Source organism: Emys orbicularis, chromosome 20 (assembly GCF_028017835.1).
Source record: "Emys orbicularis isolate rEmyOrb1 chromosome 20, rEmyOrb1.hap1, whole genome shotgun sequence".
NCBI lineage: Eukaryota > Metazoa > Chordata > Testudines > Emydidae > Emys > Emys orbicularis.
This window is the reverse complement of record NC_088702.1, coordinates 23738948-23760807: the sequence shown is the minus strand read 5'-3', so window position 1 is coordinate 23760807 and position 21860 is coordinate 23738948. Positions and strand designations below refer to the sequence as shown.

The following is a 21860-nucleotide window of genomic DNA, read 5'->3' as shown; positions in this document are numbered from 1 at the left end:
CTCGGAACCCAGGCGTCCGGGCTCCCAGATCCCCCCCTCGCCGCCCCCAGCCAGGCTCGGAACCCAGGCGTCCGGGCTCCCAGATCCCCCCCTCGCCGCCCCGAGCCAGGCTCGGAACCCAGGCGTCCGGGATCCCAGATCCCCCCCCTCCCGCCCCCAGCCAGGCTCGGAACCCAGGCGTCCGGGATCCCAGATCCCGCCCTCAGCCAGGCTCGGAACCCAGGCGTCCTGCGCAGGGATCGGTGCTGGGGGATCCCCCTCACCAGGATGGGGAGGTGAGGGAAGGGCCTGTGTCCGGCCGCCCGCACTGGGGGCAGCTGCTCCCCGGGGCGACCAGAACGGGGCTCCCGCGCCCCGGGACCACCAGCCCCAGGGTCGCAGCACTGCCCCCCCCCCCCCCAGTTCAAGCCCCCAGCCGTGAGTCCCCCAGGTTAACGATGGGTCCTTGTATTCCTGGGACATGAATCCGGCCGGGTGCCTAGCACGGGATGGGGACTGCCCCAGGGGAGGGGTCCAGGCATCCTCCCCCCATGCCCCCCCGACCCAGAGCATCTATCAGTGACCCTGGGCAGGGAGTGGGGGCCAGTGGGCAGAGTAGGGGCCATGGGGCCAGCAGTGGGTGTGGACAGACACAGAGCCATGGGCTAGGGCTGCAGGCCCCCACCCCTGCCAGGACACCACAGCTGGCCCCAGCCATGAGGGGTCCAAGAGCCCCCCCCCCCCCACGGCGTCCCCCAGGCACAGCTGCGCCGCCCAGGACGCCCAGCCACAGACTTCCACCCAGGACCAGAAACTCACATCAGCACTTCTCTCCAGTGCCCCCCAGCCTGCCACAGTGGTGGAGCACCAACCGTGTCCCCAGCTGCCCCCCCCCCCCCCGCCAGCAGCACCTATGGGCGCTTGCCCCCCCTCCCCGCCGCACCCCCTGCTGTTGTGTTACAAAAAGGAGAAAAAGCGACAAAGTTTCCAACTTTTATTGGTTATTTTTATACATTCGTAACCCGAGCCCGCCCGCCCCGGCTGTACAGGAACTCGAATAAGGCTTCATAAGTCACCCCCCAGCCCCTACTAACAGTGGGCCCACAGACCGGAGTCAGCCCCCCACCCTGCTTCCAGGTCTGGATCCACAAGCCCCACCCTAGGAGAACTGGGGGGGTACCCAGCTCCCCTCATGCACCAGCTGCACCCACACCAATCAGCCAGGGCCCCGCCCGATTCGTGAGAACCCCCAGCTCCCCCCACAGTGGGGATCCCCCCCATTCTCGCGACGGGGAAGCAAGGGAATGGCTCCTCGCGTCCTTGCAGGGTTGGCAATAGGCTAACCGCATTGGGAAGTGGGGGGAAATGTCAGTTCAGGTCCTACTCCATTGGGGGGGGGGGGACACAGGGTGCCTGCCCCTCCCACCCCCATTTCCCACACAGACAGTACTTCAACAGGCACTTGAGATCTCCCCCCCCCCCCGGGGTGGCTCAGGCCAGCGGCCGCACCCACCCCACTCATTTTTGGTTATCTAAAGCCATCTCGAGCACCCCGAGCAATCTGCGGGCCCCCAAACGCCAGACTGCCCCCCTCAATGAAAGAAGGGGCCATACAGCCTCATACAGACCAATCTAACCTGGGGGGACACTAGGTCCATAGGCCCCGGGGGGCACAATATGGCGTCCACTCTCTCCCAGGACACTGGGCTAGATGGACCTTTGGTCTGACCCAGTCTGGCCGTTCTTATGCCCCCCCAGCCCTCCAATAATGTGGGGGTGCTGCAGGACTGGTTTCCATTTCTGATCCAGCCAGACAGGGATTAAAGAGAGTTTATTGTGCTTTAAAGCCCGTTTCCCCCCAAACGAGGGGCGAGGGACATTGAGATTCCTCAACATCCCCCCCACATTAAGATGACCCCTCCCCCAAACAAGGCAGCGACTGGATATAAACGAGGGGATTCAGGGGGTGGGAAAAGGTTAAAAACAAAATTCTACGTGATATAAATTCCTGGGGTTGCCCCCTCTTTAAAAACCAGAGACCCTGAAAGGAAAGCTGCCCCCAGATTTAAAATCATCCCCCCAAAAATATATATATATGTATATCGAAGTAAAAACAGCTGAGCGCCCCCTACCCCATTTCAACATACAGGGTCCCAGAGAGAAGGCGGCCCAGAGAAGGGTTAAAATCTCTGAGTTAAGGCAGCAGAAGACGGCCCCCCAGCCCCCCCAGCCCTGTCCGTCCGTCCCTGGGGGCGCCGGCTCTACGAGTCCTTGTTCTCCAGCGAGAGCTGGGCCGTGGCGTGGGGCAGGTCGGTGCTGACGCGCCGCCCACCCCCGGCCGGGGCACCCCCGCCCTCCCGCTCCCCCTTCACCTTCTTGTCATCCGCCTCATCAGGGCCGCCCCCCCCGCCCGCCTCCAGCCGCTGGTCCTCACTCCAGCGCCGCTTGAAGCGCAGCTTAAGGGGGATGCACTGGCTGCTCTCCTCGCCCTGCCGGGGGGCCGGGGCCACCGGGGGCTCCCCAGGCTTCTCGGGCGGGGCGGGGGGAGCCTTGAACACCTCCTCGTCTTCCTCGCTGACGTCCGTCACCTCCACCGTCACCTCCTCCTCCTCCTCCGACTCCCCCTCCGAGATGGGCTCCACCTTGATGCAGGGCAGCCGGGGCTCCGGGGCGGCCCCTTCGCCGGGGGGCGCCGGTGCCTTGTCCCGGTTCCGCCGGCCCAGCGGGGGAGGTTGCAGCTTGAATTTGAAGGGGGCGGGGGGCTCCTCGGGCGGGGGCGGCTTCTCGGGGCGCTGGGGCTGGGGCACGAGGATATGGGGGTAGTGGAGGAAGGCCCGGGGGCTGAGGTGGTAATTGTAGACGCTCTGGGTGTGCGCCTGCAGGTAGCGCTTCATGTCCTCGGGGTTGAAGGAGAAGTGGGAGCCGCCGGGGTACATGGGGCTCGGGGTGGGCGAGGGGGTGTAGTTCATGTGGGTGGGGGTGAGGGGCAGGGCGGGCGAGAGCTGAGGGGGCAGCAGGGCTCCAGGGCCGGCCATGGGGGACACCGGGAAGGGGCTGAGGGGCTCAGGCCCACGGGGCCGGGGGTAGGCGCGGAAGAAGCTGTCGTGGGCCAGCCGGGGGTGGGCGGGCAGGGGGGGCCCGCGGAAGCCGCCCCCCTCGCCCGGCCCCCCTCCCCGGCGCCCCTCCTCGCCCAGCGGCTCCTCTAGTTCCGAGGTGGCTGAGGTGGCGTCGCTGCAGTCGCTGACCGAGCCGCGGGCGAGGCGCCGGGCCACGGCCGAGAAGACACCCGGCGAGCGCAGCTCCTCCGCCCCGGGCGAGAGCACGTCCGACGGCGTGGAGGGCGGGAAGCGGAAGTGGGAGCCGCCCGAGGGCACCGGCGGGGCGCTCTGGGGCACGGGGCCGCCTGCCACGGGAGGAGAGGGGTGAGGGGGACCCCTGCCGCCTGTCTGGCCCCCCAGCGCCAACCCACCATCCCCCCATCCCCAGCACCACAGCCCGCCGCCTGCCTGGCCCCCCAGCGCCAACCCACCATCCCGACCCCAACCCTGCCCAGCCCCCATCTCGACAGCAGCCCCGCCCCCTCACCACCTGCCCAGCCCGCATGCCAGCCCCCATCCCACCCACAGTCCGGCCCCATCCCTTCCCACCTCCATAGTTCCCCCCAATTCAACCAATCCTCTCCCATCCCCCACACCCACCCTTTGCCCCTCCCTCCCGGAACTGCCTCCAACCCCCTCATCCATCCTCACAGCACCCCCCACCGTGCCCCCATCTGGCCTAACCTCCCCCACTGCCCCCCCTATTTTCCACCAAGTCCCCAGGCCCTGAGCGGTGCCCTCCCCCCAATCCTTCCCAGAAGGGCCCCCCCTCCTCGCCGCGGCCCCTCACCTGCCATGCCCATGTCGATGAAGGGGTAGTTCACCAGCACCAGCTTGTTGAAGTTGAACTTGTAGGTGAATCGTTTCCCTTTGGTTTTGTGCAGGATCCGCTTGTTGTAGTAGTACCTGGGGGGGGGGTGGGGGGGAGGGGGACAGAGCCGGGACCATCAGGACCCCAATGAACCCCCCAGCCCCCTCCCCCAGCCATAGCTCCCATTCCAGGTTAGAGCTGGGGGGAGGGCCTGGGAGCCAGGACTCCTGGGTTCTCTCCCCAGATCTGACACCGACGAATGGTGTTCTCATTCCCTGCCTCAGTTTCCCCGCCGCCGCCATGGTGTCCCCGCTCACCTCAGGGCCCGGCTCAGCTTATCATAGTTCATCTGGGGCTTGCACTTGCGGACACCCCACAGCCGCGCCACCTCATCGGGGTCCTTGATCACGAACTCGCCGTAGTCGCCCTGCCAGGCAATCACGTCGTGGTATTCCTCCTTGCGCAGCAGCTCCAGGATGAAGTGCCACAGCTGGATCTGCCGCGAGCCGGGGCTCGACTCGGGCTTGTAGGCCCAGTCGGGGAAGGCGAACCCTGCGGGGGAAGGGGCAGGTTGTTAGCCAGCACGGGGCACCGGCCCTTTAAGGTCTGGTTCACATGGGGGTCCAGAGATGCCCAAACTGGCTCCCCTCAAAACAAGATGACAGGAGCCAGGACTCCTGGGTTCTCTCCTGGCTCTGGTGGTTAGAGCGGGGGGGCGGGGCTGGGAGCCAGGACTCCTGGGTTCTCTCCTGGCTCTGGGATGGGAGTGGGGTCTGGTGGTTAGAGCATGGGGTTCTGGCAGCCAGGACTCCTGGGTTCTCTCCCCAGCTCTGGGATGGGAGCGGGGTCCGGTGGGTTAGAGCGGGGGGGAGGGGGGGGGTTTGGGAGCCAGGACTCCTGGGTTCTCTCCTGGCTCTGGGAGGGGAGCAGGGTGTAAGGGGTTAATGCCCCCATGCCAAGTGCCGGGGCGGGCACAAGGTGGGCGCGTCTCCGGGAGGTAACAGGAAACGGAGACCCACCAAGCTGCTTACAGGCTGGGTCCACGGGCATTTCAGGACTCATGAGAGGTCCCTGCACCCCCCGGGCTTGCCCCACACTCAGTTGTGGCTGCCTCACGCATGGGGCAGAATCCAACCCCCCAGCACTGTGAAGGGGTCGGGGGTGTCTGCGCTGCAGGCAAGCGGCTGAGGTCAGCACCTCCCAGACGAGCTGCCCCTGTCCATCCCCCTCCTTCCACAGCCTGCCGTCCTCTCCCCCCGATCCCCCCAACCTACACCACCAGAGCCTTGCCGACCCCCCGGCCTCCCCCCCCCCCCACACCCTGGCAGGAGGCAGCACCTGCAGGATCACGGTTTAGCATAAGGCTCAGCCCCCACCCGGGGGTCTGGTCTCTGCACCTCGACCCGCCCCCGCCACAACTGGTAACAGGGAGCACAGACAATAGGCCATTTCCCAGCATGCCGTGGGCCACCCCGCCATACCCTGCCAGTCTCGCCAGCCCCTGATTGGCTGAGCCAGCAGCATCTCCCGCAAACCACTGGCCCCCCAAAAACATCAGGGGGAGCCCCAGCCCCTCAGCCTGCCCAGCTCCCCCAGTACACGGGGGCAGTGCTGGGCAGCACCCCCCCACCCCGTTAACCCTGTCAGGGCCAGGCCCCCCCACGCAGCCCAGCTGGGGGGCGGGAAGCTGACCCCCCCAGTGGCAGGAGGGTGTCCTTGTAAAGGGGCCCATCCCAGCATCCCAGCCCTGGCTGCCCCCCCCCCCCCCCGAGCTGGGGGGGGGGGCGGTTTCCCATTTCCCAAACCCCAGGCGCTCACAGCCCATCAATAATTCAGAGCCTCTGTAATGGAGGCCGGGCGCCGAGGGGGGGCGAGGGCAGAGCCGCAGACGGAGCCATTAGGGCGATGATCTCACCCCCACTCCAGCCCAGCCCCCCCCCCCCCGGCAGGGGTGGAGCAGAGAAGACCCCCCCCCATACACACAGCTCAGAGACGGAGGCAGCTCCCACCCTTGGGGGCCAGGGCACCCCAATCCAAACCGGGGGGAAGGCACCAGGAATGGGAGGAATGTGGGGTAACACCCAGCCCTGCACCCCAAAGCACTGAGGGGGTCCCCCCAGTCTCCTGCCCCCCCAAACACACACTGGGTGCCGTGTGGCCTCAGCAAACACGTCCAGCCCACCCCCTCCAGCTTCCAGTCTCCAAGCAACAGGCAACAGAGCGCGCCAAGGAGCCAAGCACTAAAAATAACCTGCCGGGAGGCCGAGGGAAGGAGCAGGCTGGGGAGGGCCCCTGGCACCCACAGTCCCTCCCCCCCACGTGCCAGGAACCCAGGTGATCAGGACACCTCCCCTCCCCCACCTCCCTGGAGTCCCACCTGGGATGCAGCCGTACAATTGCCTTTTACTTCTCAGCACAGCACGAGGGGTCCTTGTATAACCAGCCCCCTGCGCCCTACCCCAGAGGTGGCTGCATCCCAGTGCCAGGCGGGGGTCCCTGTATAACCAGCCCCCTGCGCCCTACCCCAGAGGTGGCTGCATCCCAGTGCCAGGCGGGGGTCCCTGTATAACCAGCCCCCTGCGCCCTACCCCAGAGGTGGCTGCATCCCAGTGCCAGGCGGGGGTCCCTGTATAACCAGCCCCCTGCGCCCTACCCCAGAGGTGGCTGCATCCCAGTGCCAGGCGAGGCGGGCCTGTATAACCAGCCCCCCACACCAGAGGTGGCTGCATCCCAGTGCCAGGCGAGGGGTCCCTGTATAACCAGCCCCCCACACCAGAGGTGGCTGCATCCCAGTGCCAGGCGATGGGTCCCTGTATAACCAGCCTCTGCACCTCACCCCAGAGGGGCCGTGTCTTAGTGCCAGTAATGCCTTCAGACCTGGGGCAAGGAGCAGCTGGAAGGAGACATCCCTCCCTCCCCCCAAAAGACCTTCTCTCCAGAAAGATCAAGTGGGGTCACTGGTCCGGAGGATCAAGTGGGCAAAGGGGGCAGGAAGGAGGAGGGACCATGGGGTATGAAACCCCCCATCCCCAAATCCCCACTGGCCCCAGCCAGATAGCTGGAAGCTCCCCTCCCCCCCACGGGCCCCTCCCCCCCAGCCTCTGACTCAGCCCCACTTACACACAGGGGCCTGTTCTTGCTAATTAGCCCAGGGAAGGGGGGGGCTCTGACATCAGCCGCCCGCAGAGATCCCGTGAATGGGGTCACTGTTCCCCGGCTGGTGCTGCCAGACACGCGGGGTGACCCCCCCCCTCTGCAGCCCCCCCCAACAAAGCCCTCCCCAGGTGCAAGAGCTGGGGGGGGGCCCAATACAGGGATACGTGAGTGGGGCACTGGGTGGGACACCCCCACACCCCAGGCTTCCCCCACCCTACACCCACTGGGACTTTAGGGGGTAGAAACCACAGCCCCATATTTATGGGGGTGAATAACCCCCCTTTATTGCTGTAGGGGAGGTGACTGAAGCATGCTCCCCCCTCCCCAGATGGTGGCACCCCCACTCCAATGGCTGCTGGTGTGGGGGAGGTGATTCCTAGATCCAGGCCTGGGGGTGGCCCCCCAGGCCAGCCCCACCTCTGTAAGAAAGAGGTGAGGCAGCAGACCCCCAGCCAGGAACTGGAACATTCCCCCCCCTCAGCCACCCAGGACACTCAGGGAACCCCCAGCCTGTCCCCCAAACCCAGCAAAGCCCCCCACATCACTGCCCCCCCAAACAGTTTTTGAGGGGTTCCCAGCTCAGTGCCTCCAGGGGTGTCAGGTCTATGCCACCCCACAAAGGCAGAGCAGCCAGTGACTAAGCGGTGCCCACCTCCCGCCCGCCAATGTCCCCATCCCCCGCCAGCTCTCCGCCAGGGAGAAGGGGGTGGGGGGGGGCACAAACCACCGTCTGCTGGCAGGCGCAGCCCCCGGGTCTGGCACGAGACGCCGGCAGCCTGGTGCCAATGGGTGGGAAGGCCAGACGCCGGGAAGGGGGGGTGCTGCCACCCGCCCCCCAGGCCTTGCCAGCTGCAAACTCCTGGAAACAGGGTCCCCCCCCTCCGTTATGTAACCCAGCTGCCCCATAACATCCGCTCAGCTGAGCTGGGGGGGGAGAGGGGAGATGTTGGATCTGGGGCAATTCCAGAGAGTTGGGGGGCTGGAATTTGCCGGGGTTCAGCCCAGAAGCAGCCTAGGCCATTTCCCCCCGCCCGGGCCAGCCCCTGCCCACACACAATGCACAGACTGTTCCCTGCCCGTCCTCCAAGTCTCAGCTCCCAGCCAAGCCCCCACCCCCCACACACACATTTTCCACTGCTCCCTAAGTGCGGGCACGTCTGGGGCACAGCCCGGCTCGGGGAGGGGGCGGGGGAGAGACACCATTCGCCTCTTTCCCCACCTCAGGGTGTGCGGGGGGGGGGCAGGACCCCCACGCCCAGCCCCACACACCCCCCCTCCCGGACCTGGGGGAGCACCACTGAGGTTTTGGCTAGCTGGAGTGGGTGGGATCTGGAGTTGGGGGCCCCAAATTTGTGTGTGTGGGGGGGGGGGAGATGGCGTCACTGTCTCTTTAAGAGCCCCCCCCCAAACCGCACCACCTCTGTGACTAATCCCTGGAGCCAGCAGCTACCAGAGCCGGGATCGAATTCCAGCCCCCCCCCCCCCCCCGAATATTACATCACTCCCATTCCAGCAGCCTCAAGCCGCAGCCTCCGGCTGGGAGGGTGCGGGGGGGACCACATCACAGGAGGGTGTCTGCGCGCTGAGCGCCCCCCCTCAGAGAGCCTTCAAAACTGGGGGGCTCGAATTGGAGGGTCAGTACAAAATGGGGGGGGGGGATCGGTCAGCAGAGACCGGAGTAGTGTGTGTGTGGGGGGGGGTAAATCCGAGGGCTCTGATTTGGGGGGGGGGGCGCCTCGGTCGGTCTGTCCGGAACTTTCCCAGAGTCGAAGACAGGAAAAAGTTCTGCCGCCGCCGCCGCCTCACTTATGGGGCGGGGGGGGGGGGGGGGGGGAGACAAGTTTGAACAGAAGCGAGAAGCACTTCAAAAAAACACGCAGATTCCTGGAGACAATGGGGCTGGGGTGGGTGGCGCCAGGGGGGGAGGGGGAGCCCAGCACAAAACCAGCCAGGGGGAGGGGAAAGGGGGGGGCAGGTCTTTGCAGAGCGAGTTCCCCCCCACCCCGCACAGCCAAGGGGACGGGGCATTTTCAAGCCATGGAGCCGCTCAATCCCCCCCCCCCCCCCCGGCCAAAGTCCAGCCGCAGAGTGGACAGTGAACCCCCCCGCCCCACGGAAAGCGGGTTGGAAAGTGGCTTCACCTCCCCCCCCACAAAGCCAGCTCAGCCATAGCACAATCGACCCCCCCCCCCCAGAGTAAAGTCCGGAGTTAAAGGCTACACATCCCATCCCCCCCCCCCGCTGGATTTAAGGTGGTATAAGCCTGTTTGTAGTTGGGGAGGGGATCTAGGTCAGCGATAGCTGCGACCCCCCCCCTTTTTCGGTGTGCTGGGGGGGTAAACCTGCCGATTAACACCCCCCACCCAAAGAAGACAAGATTGGCGCTGGGTTTAAGGTGGTATCGTCCTCTTAAAGGTTAAAAAATGTGGGGTGGGGGGAGGGAGAGAGAATTCCAACCGGCTCGGTCTTCCTGGATGGAACACACACACCGCCGCCCCCCCGCAACACAAACATTAAAGGTTGGGGGGGGCAGAGATTCCCCCCCTCCCGCCCGGCGCCACCTTAACGCCGCGTTGTTTGTCGGAAACAAAAAGTTCCTTTTCGAACGTTGAGTTTCCAGTTCGGAACTTTGCAACTTTTCTTTGCCCGGGACCCCGGGGGCGGGGGGCAGGTGCAGAGACACCCCCCCATGGACCGACAGCGGGGGGAGGGGGTGTTGCTAGCCCGGGGGGTATCCGGGGGTGCAGCCCCCCCGGCAAAATAACGCGCCCCCACACGCCCCCCCAATCCACCCTCCCCCACAAGCCGAGAGGCGGAGTCACCCCGGAGCCCCCCAAGCTCCCCTCCCCCCACGCGCGGGGCCCCCCACGCCGCGGCCCCGGCAGCAGCTGGGGCCGGGAAATGCAACAGGTCCCGCTGCGCCAAACTCCGCCGCCGCCTGCCCCGGGCCCCCCACAAGCCGTGGGGAGGGGGAGGAGCCCCCCAGCCCCAGGGCAGGACCCCCGAACTTTCCACCCCCCCCCCGCTCCAGCCGCCTCCATCACAAGCGCCAAGAGCGAGTCCTGCTAGCCCCCCCGCCCTCACCCCCCAGCTCCCCGCCCCCCACCGCTTGTGTCCCCCTCCTCGGTACTTCTGCCTCCCCCGCCCCCATCTTCCTCCCTCACTGCTCCCAGCCCCCCACTTCCGCCTCTCCCTGCCCCCCAGGCGCCCCCACACCACGCGCCCAGGGTGCCCCCTCCAAGCCCTGCTCCTAGCCCCCCGAAATCTTGAGAGGGACACCCCACCTCCAAATTCCTCCAGCCCCCCCAGCGGGAACCTCAGCCCCCCAAAACCCCGGGGGAACCCCAAACCCTGGGGCGCCCCCCAACTTCCCATGCCCCACGTGGTCCCGGCCCCCCCGCAGTCCCCACCTGCGTCCGCAGGGGTCTTCATGGCTCCTGCGCTGCCGCCGCCGCCGGGTCGGTCTCGGTCGCTCCCCCCCCGGCTCCCCCCCTCCGCCCCTTCCCGGCCTCATATGGAGCCGGGACGCCCACGCCCCCTGCAAGCACGTCACCGCCGCGTCGCCATGGACACTGAACCCGCCCCCTCGGCTGGCTCCGCCCACAGACGCCGGAGGGGAGGGGCGGCTTAAAAGGGCCGCGGAGGGAGTGGGGCAGGAATGGGGGCCGCTGGGGGTATCAGGGTAGATGGGGAGGCTGTATCTGGGTGTTAGATGGAGATACGGGAAGGGCGCATATGAGGGTATTGGGGGTAGATGGGGAGGGTAGATGGGGTAGCGGGGGTAGATGGGGAGGGTAGATGGGGATATCGGGGTAGATGGAGGTAGCGGGGGTAGATGGGGAGGGTAGATGGGGATATTGGGGTAGATGGGGAGGGTAGATGGGGATATCGGGGTAGATGGGGGTAGCGGGGGTAGATGGGGAGGGTAGATGGGGATATCGGGGTAGATGGGGGTAGCGGGGGTAGATGGGGAGGGTAGATGGGGATATCGGGGTAGATGGGGGTAGCGGGGGTAGATGGGGAGGGTAGATGGGGATATCGGGGTAGATGGGGATATCGGGGTAGATGGGGAAGGGGTGTTTTGGGTAGATTGGGAAGCGGGGATATTTGCGGTACATGGGGATATTGGGGGTAGCTGGGGAGGGGGTATTGAGGGTAGATGGGGAAGTGGGGGTATTTTGGGTAGATGGGGAGGGGTAGCGGGGGTAGATGGGGAGGGTATTTGGGGTAGATGGGGTAGATGGGGAAGCGGGGATATTTGGGGTACATGGGGATATTGGTGGTAGATGGGGAGGGGGTATTGAGGGTAGATGGGGAAGTGGGGATATTTGGGGTACATGGGGATATTTGGGGTACATGGGGAGGGGATATTGGGGGTAGATGGGGAAGTGGGAGTATTTTGGGTAGATGGGGATATCAGGGGTAAATGGGGAAGAGGTATTTTGGGTAGATGGGGAGGGGTAGCGGGGGTAGATGGGGATATCAGGGGTAGATGGGGAAGAGGTATTTTGGGTAGATGGGGGTAGCAGGGGTAGATGGGGAGGGGGTAATGGGGGTAGATGGGGATATCGGGGTAGATGGGGAAGCGGTATATTGGGTAGATGGAGTAGCGGGGGTAGATGGGGAAGCAGGGATATTTGGGGTACATGGGGATATTGGGGGTAGCTGGGGAGGGGGTATTTTGGGTAGATGGGGAGGGTATTTGGGATAGATGGGGATATCGGGGTAGATGGGGAAGAGGTATTTTGGGTAGCTGGGGGTAGCAGGGGTAGATGGGGAGGGGTAGCGGGGGTAGATGGGGAGGGTATTTGGGGCGGGAGCTGGGCTGCCTGTGGGGGAGGAGGCAGGTGCAAGCTGTGGGTCGGGTGTGCACAGTGCGTGTGAAGGGTTCGCCTGCCTGCAGGTGTCTGGGAGCGTGTGTGCAAAGTGGGGGTGGGGTGCGTAGAGGTAGGGGTGTGTGCAGTGCCAGGTGTGTGGGGTGTGCAAGGTGCATTTGGGGGTGCGGGGCGTGCAAGGTGCATTTGGGGGTGCGGGGCGTGCAAGGTGTGTTTGAGGGTGCAGGGCGTGCAAGGTGCATTTGGGGGTGCGGGGCATGCAAGGTGTGTTTGAGGGTGTGGGGCGTGTGCAGAGGGTGTGGAGCATATGTGGCTGCAGGTAAAGGGCGTGAGTGTGCAGAGCGGGGAGGGGGTGTGCGAGCCTGGGGCATCTCTGCGACGTAACCCAGCCCTTGCTGAGGGGCAGAGGGGGTTCGGTGCCTGGTGGTGGGGCTGGGCGTGGGGGGTACGAGCGAGCGCGTGTCACTGTTGTGGGAGCCCCTCCCTGGCTGTGTGGGAACATTTGTGTGTCTGCATCTGGCTGCGTGTGGGTGTGGCCTTGTGTTGTGTGTCCATGTTCATGTGTGTGCGTGTCCGTGTGTCACACAATCATGGAAAAGTCAGGCTGGAAGCGACCTCAAGAAGTCAGCAAGTGCAGCGCCTGCGCCGAGCCAGGTCCCAGAACCTTCGACCTGTCCATCCGTGTGTTCCCGTGTCCGTCCGTGTCATGTGTCCGTGTGTGTCCCCGTGTCTGTCCGTGTGTGTCAATGTGTCCATGTCCATGTGTGTATTGTGTGTCCATGTGTTCGTCCGTGTCTGTCATGTGTCCATGTGTGCGTCCCTGTGTCCATCCACGTGTGTGTTTGTGACGTTCGTCCATCCATGTGTCCATCCGTGTGTGTGTGTCACGTGTCCATGTGTCTGTCCTTGTGTGTGTTCGTGTCTGTGTCGTGTTTCCCTGTGTCCGTCTGTGTGTGTGGCGTGTGGCCGTCTGTGTGTGTGTGTCTGTGTTGTGTGTCCGTGTGCGCGTGTGGGTCTCTCCGGGCCCCTCCCCCGGCTCTGGCACACGTGGGGCCCGGGGGGGTAATTATAAAGGTGTTTGTTTTCGATTGCCTCATTTAGACACAAGTGGCTTTTGTTTGGTGTGTGCACGTGTGTGTGTCTGATGCAACCACACGCCGCTCAGAGAGCAGGAAACCTTCCCCCCTCGCACGGGGGGGGCGACCCCGCAGCCGGGGGTCAGAGGCCAGGGGATCTCACCCCCCCCCCCCGAGTACGGCCCAAATTACTCGGGGGGAGATTCTGGTTCCTAAATCAGGTGCTCAGTTGGGGGGGATTGGGGAGGACACCTGCTCTGAAACAGCGACACGATCACTATTAATTGGGTTGTTACGAAGGCCTGAGGCAGCTGCCGTGGGGAATTTCTACACGCGTGTGCGAGCTAGAGAGGAGCGTGCAAGGGGTGTGAGCAGGTGTGTGAGATAAGGGGGGTCTGTGTGAGTGAGTGTGCAAGGGAGTGAGTATGTATCCAAAGGGGATTCATGTGTGTGCAAAGGGAGGGCGCGAGTGTGCAAGGGGGCATGTGAGTGGCTGTGCAGAGGGGATGAGTGTGCATCTGAGGGGGAATCCATGGGCGTGCAAAGGGGGCAAGTGTGTGTGCAAAGGGGGCAAGTGTGTGTGCAAAGGGGATGAGTGTGTATGCAAGAGGCCGTGTGAGTGGGCGTGCAAAGGATGAGTGTGCATGAGAGAGGAGGAGGAGGGGAGAGTGGGTGTGCAAAGGGAGAGAGGGTGTGGGGCCCGCCATGGAATCTGTGTGTGCAATGGGGCATGATGGCCTGGGTGTGCCCCCTCCTTTGCATGCTTGGGTGTACCCCAACCCCCCCCCCCTTACCTTGCCCTCTCCAGGTGGGTCCATCCCGTCTGTGCTCCAGGGAGGGGCACCGGTAGTACATGCCGCAGGTTGGGGGGGCACTGGGGGACAGAAGTGGGGGGTGGGTTACAATGCACCGGAGACCCAGGGCAACCTGCCTGGAAGACCCCTCCTCCGGCGCCCAACCCCCTCCCTGAGCCACCCAGACCCATAGAGCCAGGGCTCCTGCCCTGTCCCCCCCACAGCGCCCCCTGCCGGGGGAGACCGGGGCTGGAGTAGCCGGGAGCCCCCTGGGGTCCCCCTGTGTTGCCCTATGTCCCCCGGCCGTGGGGGAAGCGCCCTCTACTGGGGGGACCCCTCCGTCCGGAGCTGCCCGTGTGCCTAGGGGGAGAGGGGCGCGGAGCAGCGGGCCGGGGCTGGTGCCGCCGGTTCTGGACCCCGGGTATAAATAGCTCCCTTATAAATAATGCAGCGTTATTCTTGCTATAATTATCGTCTGGGAAGCCTGTGGCCGGGCGGATGCATTAGGCACAGTGCCCCTGCCCCTCCCCCTGTGCCCCGACCCCCCCCCCCCCCAGCCACCCTCCACCTGCTTGGGGAGCAAATTGGCAAACCAGAGCCCAGGAACCTAGCAAACACAGCCCGCCCCCCAACTGCACTGGAAGGAATGGAGCTTGTCAGGGCACTGCTGAGGGGAAGCTCACGGCGCCGGGCCCCCATCTGGGCACTGCCCCAGGGAAGCTCGCGGTGCTGGTCCCCGGCTGGGCGCTACCAGGCGGAAACTCACGGTGCCAGGTCCCCAGCTGGGCACTGCCCCAGGGAAGCTCACAGCACCGGGTCCCCGACTGGGCACTGCCCCAGGGAAGCTCACGGCGCCGGGTCCCCGGCTGGGCACTGCCCCAGGGAAGCTCGCAGCGCTGGGTCCCCGGCTGGGCACTGCTGAGGGGAAGCTCGCAGTGCTGGGTCCCCGGCTGGGCACTGCCCCAGAGAAGCTCGCAGCGCTGGGTCCCCGGCTGGGCACTGCTGAGGGGAAGCTCGCAGTGCTGGGTCCCCGGCTGGGCACTGCTGAGGGGAAGCTCGCAGCGCTGGTCCCCGGCTGGGCACTGCCCCAAGGAAGCTCGCGGCGCTGGGTCCCCGGCTGGGCACTGCCCCAAGAAAGCTCGCGGCGCTGGGTCCACGGCTGGGCACTGCTGAGGGGAAGCTCGCAGCGCTGGTCCCCGGCTGGGCACTGCCCCAGGGAAGCTCATGGCGCCGGGTCCCCGGCTGGGCATTGCCCCAGAGAAGCTCGCAGCGCTGTGTCCCCGGCTGGGCACTGCCCCAGGGAAGCTCGCAGCGCTGGGTCCCTTTTTCATTCTAAGATTAGATGACATGTGATTTAATAAGAATCATCATTGCTAATTATTGCTGCCCCTCCCCCTCCAGCGGCCTGGGGCATTTCGCAGCCCTAGGAAAGTCAGTGTCTGGTCCCTGTTTTCTAGGTGGGGAACCGAGACATGGGATGGCAAAAGGACTTGCCGTATCTCAGGCCCTGAGTTAGTATCAAAGAACCCAGGAGTCCTAGCTCCCAGCCCCCCTCCCCCACAGCCCCTAGCCCCCAGCTCCCACTCCCTCCCCAGAGCCGGGGAGAGAACCCAGGAGTCCTGGCTCCCAGACCCCCTCCCCCACAGCCCCTAGCCCCCAGCTCCCACTCCCTCCCCAGAGCCGGGGAGAGAACCCAGGAGTCCTGGCTCCCAGACCCCGTCCCCCACAGCCCCCAGCCCCCACTCTCTCCCCAGAGCCGGGGAGAGAACCCAGGAGTCCTGGCTCCCAGACCCCGTCGCCCCCAGCCCCCACTCCCTCCCCAGAGCCGGGGAGAGAACACAGGAGTCCTGGCTCCCAGCCCCCGTCCCCCCCAGCCCCCACTCCCTCCCCAGAGCCAGGGAGAGAACCCAGGAGTCCTGCTCTCAATGCCCCCAAATACCCAATAGTAGGAAAAGCTCCAGGTCACTTACAGAGCAAGCAAGCGAGGAAGAGGATGGATGTGGCAGGCATGAGAAGGCGGTGGGGGGCGGGGGGGTGTTATTGCTTTCCGATGCCCCCCACCCCCCGGGGAGGAGCAGCGCCTGGGTGAGTGCAATGTGTGTGGGGGTATTTAGCTCCGGGGTGGGGGTTCCTAGGAAGGAGGGAAGGACAGCGTGGGAAGGGGGAGGGCGAGTGCAGTGTGTGTGGGGGTATTTAGCTCCGGGGTGGGGGTTCCTAGGAAGGAGGGAAGGACAGCGTGGGAAGGGGGAGGGCGAGTGCAGTGTGTGTGGGGGTATTTAGCTCCGGGGTGGGGGTTCCTAGGAAGGAGGGAAGGACAGCGTGGGAAGGGGGAGGGCGAGTGCAGTGTGTGTGGGGTATTTAGCTCCGGGGTGGGGGTTCCTAGGAAGGAGGGAAGGACAGCGTGGGAAGGGGGAGGGCGAGTGCAGTGTGTGTGGGGGTATTTAGCTCCGGGGTGGGGGTTCCTAGGAAGGAGGGAAGGACAGCGTGGGAAGGGGGAGGGCGAGTGCAGTGTGTGTGGGGGTATTTAGCTCCGGGGTGGGGGTTCCTAGGAAGGAGGGAAGGACAGCGTGGGAAGGGGGAGGGCGAGTGCAGTGTGTGTGGGGGTATTTAGCTCCGGGGTGGGGGTTCCTAGGAAGGAGGGAAGGACAGCGTGGGAAGGGGGAGGGCGAGTGCAGTGTGTGTGGGGTATTTAGCTCCGGGGTGGGGGTTCCTAGGAAGGAGGGAAGGACAGCGTGGGAAGGGGGAGGGCGAGTGCAGTGTGTGTGGGGGTATTTAGCTCCGGGGTGGGGGTTCCTAGGAAGGAGGGAAGGACAGCGTGGGAAGGGGGAGGGCGAGTGCAGTGTGTGGGGGGGTATTTAGCTCCGGGGTGGGGGTTCCTAGGAAGGAGGGAAGGACAGTGTGGGAAGGGGGAGGGCGAGTGCAGGGTGTGTGGGGGTATTTAGCTCCGGGGTGGGGGTTCCTAGGAAGGAGGGAAGGACAGCGTGGGAAGGGGGAGGGCGAGTGCAGTGTGTGGGGGGGTATTTAGCTCCGGGGTGGGGGTTCCTAGGAAGGAGGGAAGGACAGCGTGGGAAGGGGCAGGGTGGGGGGCACAGGCAGTGGGGAGGATGCGTCTGGTGCTGCAGGGTGGGTGCCGGCAGCAGAAATAGCACGGGAGGCAAAAGGAAAAGTTTGTTCCTGCCGCTGAATTAGCAGGGGCTAAAAACAGCTGCTGCGAAATCTGGGCCCGTCCCCAGCCCTGGACGGCAGCCAGCTGGCAGAGCCCCGGCCCAGCCCTGCCCTGCCCCGGCTGCCAGGCTGTGGGCAAGGCAGAGTGCTCGCACGGGCTCGCACCAGCCTTCTCACGCACAGGGGAGAGGCACATGCCTGCAGGGGTTCGCATGGGCACAAGGCTTGCCTGGCACCTGGATGTGCACCGGCGTGCTCTCGCACACGCATGCACCGGTGCCCTCTTGCACCAGCATGGGCATGCACCAGTGTCCTCTTGCACACTTGCTCACAGAAGCAGGTGCCACGTGGTCATGTTGCACACTCATTGACACAATCAGGCACAGTCATTCTTTCACACACTCATTTGAACAAGCAGACATGCACACAGGCATTTGCGTGTACATTAGCACATACACACTCATACACTTACAGCCAAGCTCACATAAGCAGAAACTTGGTCACTAGCTTGGGCACTGTTGGGGGGAAGCTCGCAGCATTGGGGTCCCCAGCTGGGGCACTGCTGCAGGGAAGTTCACAGTGCCAGGGTCCATGGCTGGGGGCACTGCTGTGGGGAAGCTCGCAGCACTGAGTCTCCTTCTTGGTCTGCAGAGAAAGGAGAGGTCTGGGGAAGTGATGGAAGGGTGGCTGGGGGGGCTGGAGGAAGTGGAGGGGCAGGAGAGGGGAGGCGGGAGCAGGGATACAGTTGAGGAGGGGGAAGGGAGCCCAGAGAGGTTGGGGTTAGGGTTCCCAGGTGCCCGGTCGAAAAGGGACAGTGGTGGCTCCCGGAAGTGGCCGGCATGTCATGGCGCAGGGGTGGTCAAGGGAGCCCTGTGTGCTGCCTCCGCCCCCAGCGCCAGCTCTGCAATCCCATTGGCCGGGAACCGCGGCCAATGGGAGCTGTGGGGGCGGCGCCTGCGGGCACGGGCAGCACACACCACGCAGAGCCGCCTGGCCGCCCCTGCGCCTAGGAGCCGGACATGGCGGCCACTTCTGGGAGCAGTGCGGAGCCAGGGCAGGCAGGGAGCCTGGCTTAGCCCGGCTGCGCTGCCAACCGGGAACTGCCTGAGGTAAGTGCCGCCCGGCTGGAGCCCGCACCCTAAGTCCTAGAGCCTGCACCCCCACTTGCACCCCGAATTCCCTGGCCCAGGTCGGAACCCCCTCCCGCACACTAACTCCCTCCCAGAGCCCGCACCCCTCACCCCTTCCCGCACCCCATCCTCCTGCCCAATCCCTGAGTCCCCCTTGCCCACCCTCCAGTCTGGAGCCCCCTCCTGCACCCTGAACCCCTCATTTCTGGCCCCACCTCAGAGCCTGCACCCCCAGCTGGAGCCCTCACCCCCTCCCCGCACCCCAACCCCTGCCCCAGCCCAGTGAAAGTGAGTGAGGGTGGGGGAGAGCAAGCGATGAAGGGAGGGGGGGCTGGAGCGAGTGGGGGCGGGGCCTCAGAGAAGGGGCGGGGTAGGGGTGGGGCCTCAAGGAAGGGGCGGGGCATGGGTGGAGCAAGGGTGTTTGGTTTTGTGGAATTAGAAAGTTGGCAACCCTACTTGGGGTGGGGCATGGGACCCCTCCCCTTGGAATGCACTAGCCCCAATGACAACTATCCCTCCCCCACCTGGGCTGATAAGAGAGAAGATGGGACAGGTTCTTAAAGGGCCAGCACAAACCCCTATGGTAGCCACCCCAGGGGGCAGAATGTGCATTGCATGGCTTCCACTAATGGGGGCATGGGCGTGTGTGTGGAGGCAGGATGTGAGGGGAGTAAGCTGCATTGCGCACATGCGGAAATGAGTTGCCGTGCAACCAGCCATGCTCCGTGGCTGTGGAATTGCCTTCACTCTGGGGTGGAGAGTGGCCTCATGTTCCTTGGTATCTGTATGTGTGTATGGGGCGGTGGTGGGCAACCTGCTGTCAACGCCAGCAAAATGCCTCACGGCCCGCAATCAGATTACCCGCAGGCTGCCCACCACTGGTATGGAGCATCGCCTTGCATGCACTGTGGGTGGATTCCATTTCCTGCGCTGTGTGGGGTTGCACTGCATGCACCAGTGTCTCTGTGAGGGGGCGGCTTTGCATGCACTGCTGGGGTTTGCATTGCATTCAGTGTCGCATGTATATACACTGGTGGGGGCAGTTGCATTCCAAGCACCAGGCCCGGGCAGGGGATATGTTGCAGGTATCTGTATCTGTGTAGGGGGTTGCATTCCATGCCTCAGTGTTTCTGTATAGAGGGGGTTGCAGTGTATGAACAAGCAGATGGACATGGTGCTGCATACACTGCCACTTCTACCTGTGCGTGCAGGTTACATGCCATGGACTGATGAACGGAGTTGTAGTCCATGAACCATTTCTGTGGCGCGGGGGAGGGTGGAGCAGCACTGCATGTGCGGATGTCTGTCCGTGGTGATAGGGGAATTGCATTGCATGCGCCCGTCTGTGTGGGTGTTTCTCTGCAGTCCATGCACTGGTGTCTGTGCAGGGGGAGGGGAGGGGGATTGCATTGCCTGCACCAGTGTCTGTGCACAGGAAGTTGAATTACATGCACCTATGTCTGTGAGGGGGTGGGTTGTATTGCATCCCCAGCTGTCTGTGTGAGGAAGGGGTTGCATTGCATGCAACTGTGTCTGTACAGGGCGATGGTGTTGCATTCCATGCAACTGTGTGTACAGGGTTGCATTGTGTGCACCCATGCATGTGCGGGAGCGGGGTATTGCATAGCATTCAGCAGTCCCTTTGTGGGAGAGTTTGCATTGCATGCAGCAAATGTGTGCAGGGGTTGTATTAAAATGCAACCCCCATACACACCATTGTATGCGACGCACGGAGCAGTGGGTGGGTTGCATAGCATGCACTGGTGCACATGTAGGGTTGCATTAAAAAGCACCTCTGCACACATCGGCGCATGTCATGCAACCCCTTGCAGGCATGTCAGAGCATGCAACGCATGGACCGGTGTGTGTGTGGGGGGGTTGCAGTGTATGCATTGCTGCGTGCAGGGCGGTTGTACTGCATAGGAAGGCGTGTGTGAAAGGAGCTGCATCGCATGCACTGGTGTGTGGGTGGCCTGCGTTGCATGCATCGGTGCGCGCGGGGTTTGTATGTTGCATTACATGCACGGCGGGCGGGCGCGCGCCGGGGCGATACCAGCGGCCGTGACTCCCAGGCTCCAGCGTGTCACACACCCTCCGCCCCGCCTTCTTCCCTGGCCTGCCGGAGGCGGCTCCTGATTGGACGAGGGCTCTGCCGCTCCTAGCCAATGGGGGCACAGTGCGATGACTTCATCCCTCGGTCGCCCCGGGCGCGGATTGGCTGTGGCCAGCCCCGCCTCCGGCCCCCACGTGGGGCGTGTGTGTGTGTGTGTGTGTGCTGGGGGCGGGGGGGTTCCCGGTCCGGGCGCTGATTGGCCGCGGTGCGGGCCGCGGCGGCTCCGCTGTTGCTGAGAGGAAGCGCGAGGAGCCCGGACGAGGCGCGACAGGACCGGGCCGGGAGAGACCGCCGGGTGAGCGCATGATTATGTTAATGAGATGCAAATGACATGCAAATAACTCTTCCCCAGGAGGGCGTCCGGAGGGGGCTCCTGCCCTCTCCCCTTGGAGTTTCGCTCCCAGGCCCTGCAGGGGGGAGGTGGCGGAGCCGCCGCGGGGAGTGATGGGAGTTGTAGTCTTTCCGCGGGGGGGGGGGGCGCCCAGGTGCCTCCATGGGGCGGGCCACGGCGGGGACTACATCTCCCAGCATGCACCGTGCGGTACTGGCCTGCCTTGGAGTAGGGTCGGTCGCGGGGGGTGCTGGGAGATGTAGTGTGGGGAGCTCGCCGGCGTGGACTACATCTCCCGGCAGGTCCCGCGCGGAGCGGGAAGCGGCCGCTCTGCATGCCGGGAGCCGTAGTGGTTCCGCGGGTAGGGGGCGCCGGGACTCGTGCCGGGATGCGGACTACAACTCCCATGACGCGCGGCGCGGCCTCGCGCTTCCTCCTCGCTCAGCGCCAGGTAAACAAGTCTGGGCCTGGCCCCGCCCCGCCCCTTCTCTGCTATTGGCTACTGTACCTCCTGCCCCGGCCTCCTTTGCCCGCTATCGGCCTCTCATTGACTACTGTAAGTGTCACTCGAAGGGAAGGGGCAGGATGAGCCTGGGATAGTACTCGCCTCTCCTCGCCTCTAAATGGCCACTGCTACTGCCACTCTTAGGGGGCGGGCCGTGTGCAGGTCATGCCTCGTGTCCGTTGGCCCTCGCGGCTGCCAGTCAGAGGTTTGTGAGCGCTGATTGGCCGGCGGCCCCAGCTGGTCCACATTCATTCACCATTTTGTCTGTTGGAGTAAAAGGGGCTCGGAGGGGCCGAGAGGGGCTCGGGCTGGACCATCCCGTGGTGCGGGGGGGGACCGGGCTGTACCAACCCCCTGGATAGGGGGCAGGGCTGTACTCGTCTCCCCCTCGGACGGGGGGGGGGGGGCAAACAGGTAAGGGGGCCCCGGGGCGATACCAACCCCCCCGTCAGAAAATGGGGGGAGCCCCCCGGGAGGTACCCCACTCTGAGAATGGAGGGAGCCCCCCCGGGCGATACCAGCCCCCCTGAAAATAGGGGGGAGCCCCCCCGGGCGGTAGTAACCAACCCCCCCGAGAATGGGGGGAGCCCCCCCGGGCGGTACCAACCAACCCCCCCGAGAATGGGGGGAGCCCCCTGGGCGGTACCAACCAGCCCCCCGAGAATGGGGGGAGCCCCCGGGCGCTACCAGCCCCCCTGAAAATAGGGGGAGCCCCCCCGGGTAGTACCAACTAACCCCCCCTCTGAGAATGGGGGGAGTCCCCCTTGGCGGTACCCCCCGAGAATGGGGGGAGCCCCCCGGGCGGTACCAACCAACCCCCCCGAGAATGGGGGGAGCCCCCTGGGGTGGTACCAGCCCCCCCTGAAA

At 64.9% G+C, this 21860-nt stretch overlaps 1 protein-coding gene across 1 annotated transcript; it reads right to left on the bottom strand.

Annotated features, from left to right (window-relative positions):
- Nucleotides 1-2240: 2240 nt before the first annotated feature.
- On the bottom strand, nt 2241-10558 carry ERF (ETS2 repressor factor). Its single transcript, XM_065420413.1, has 4 exons — nt 10455-10558; nt 4206-4440; nt 3868-3983; nt 2241-3382 (listed from the first exon to the last, which is right to left on the bottom strand). Exons 1-4 carry the CDS (start codon nt 10474-10476, stop codon nt 2241-2243), a joined length of 1515 nt encoding a protein of 504 aa, XP_065276485.1. The 5' UTR covers nt 10477-10558.
- Between the last annotated feature and the right edge of the window lie 11302 nt (nt 10559-21860).

Bases quoted from the DNA above. Each gene is read 5' to 3' on its own strand.
- ERF (XM_065420413.1), bottom strand. From the start codon at position 10,476: ATGAAGACCCCTGCGGACGCAG. The intron at 4,441-10,454 runs GTGGGGACTGCG...CTTCCCCCGCAG, and splicing joins GAAGACCCCTGCGGACGCAG to GGTTCGCCTTCCCCGACTGG. The intron at 3,383-3,867 runs GTGAGGGGCCGC...CTCCCGTGGCAG, and splicing joins CATCGACATGGGCATGGCAG to GCGGCCCCGTGCCCCAGAGC.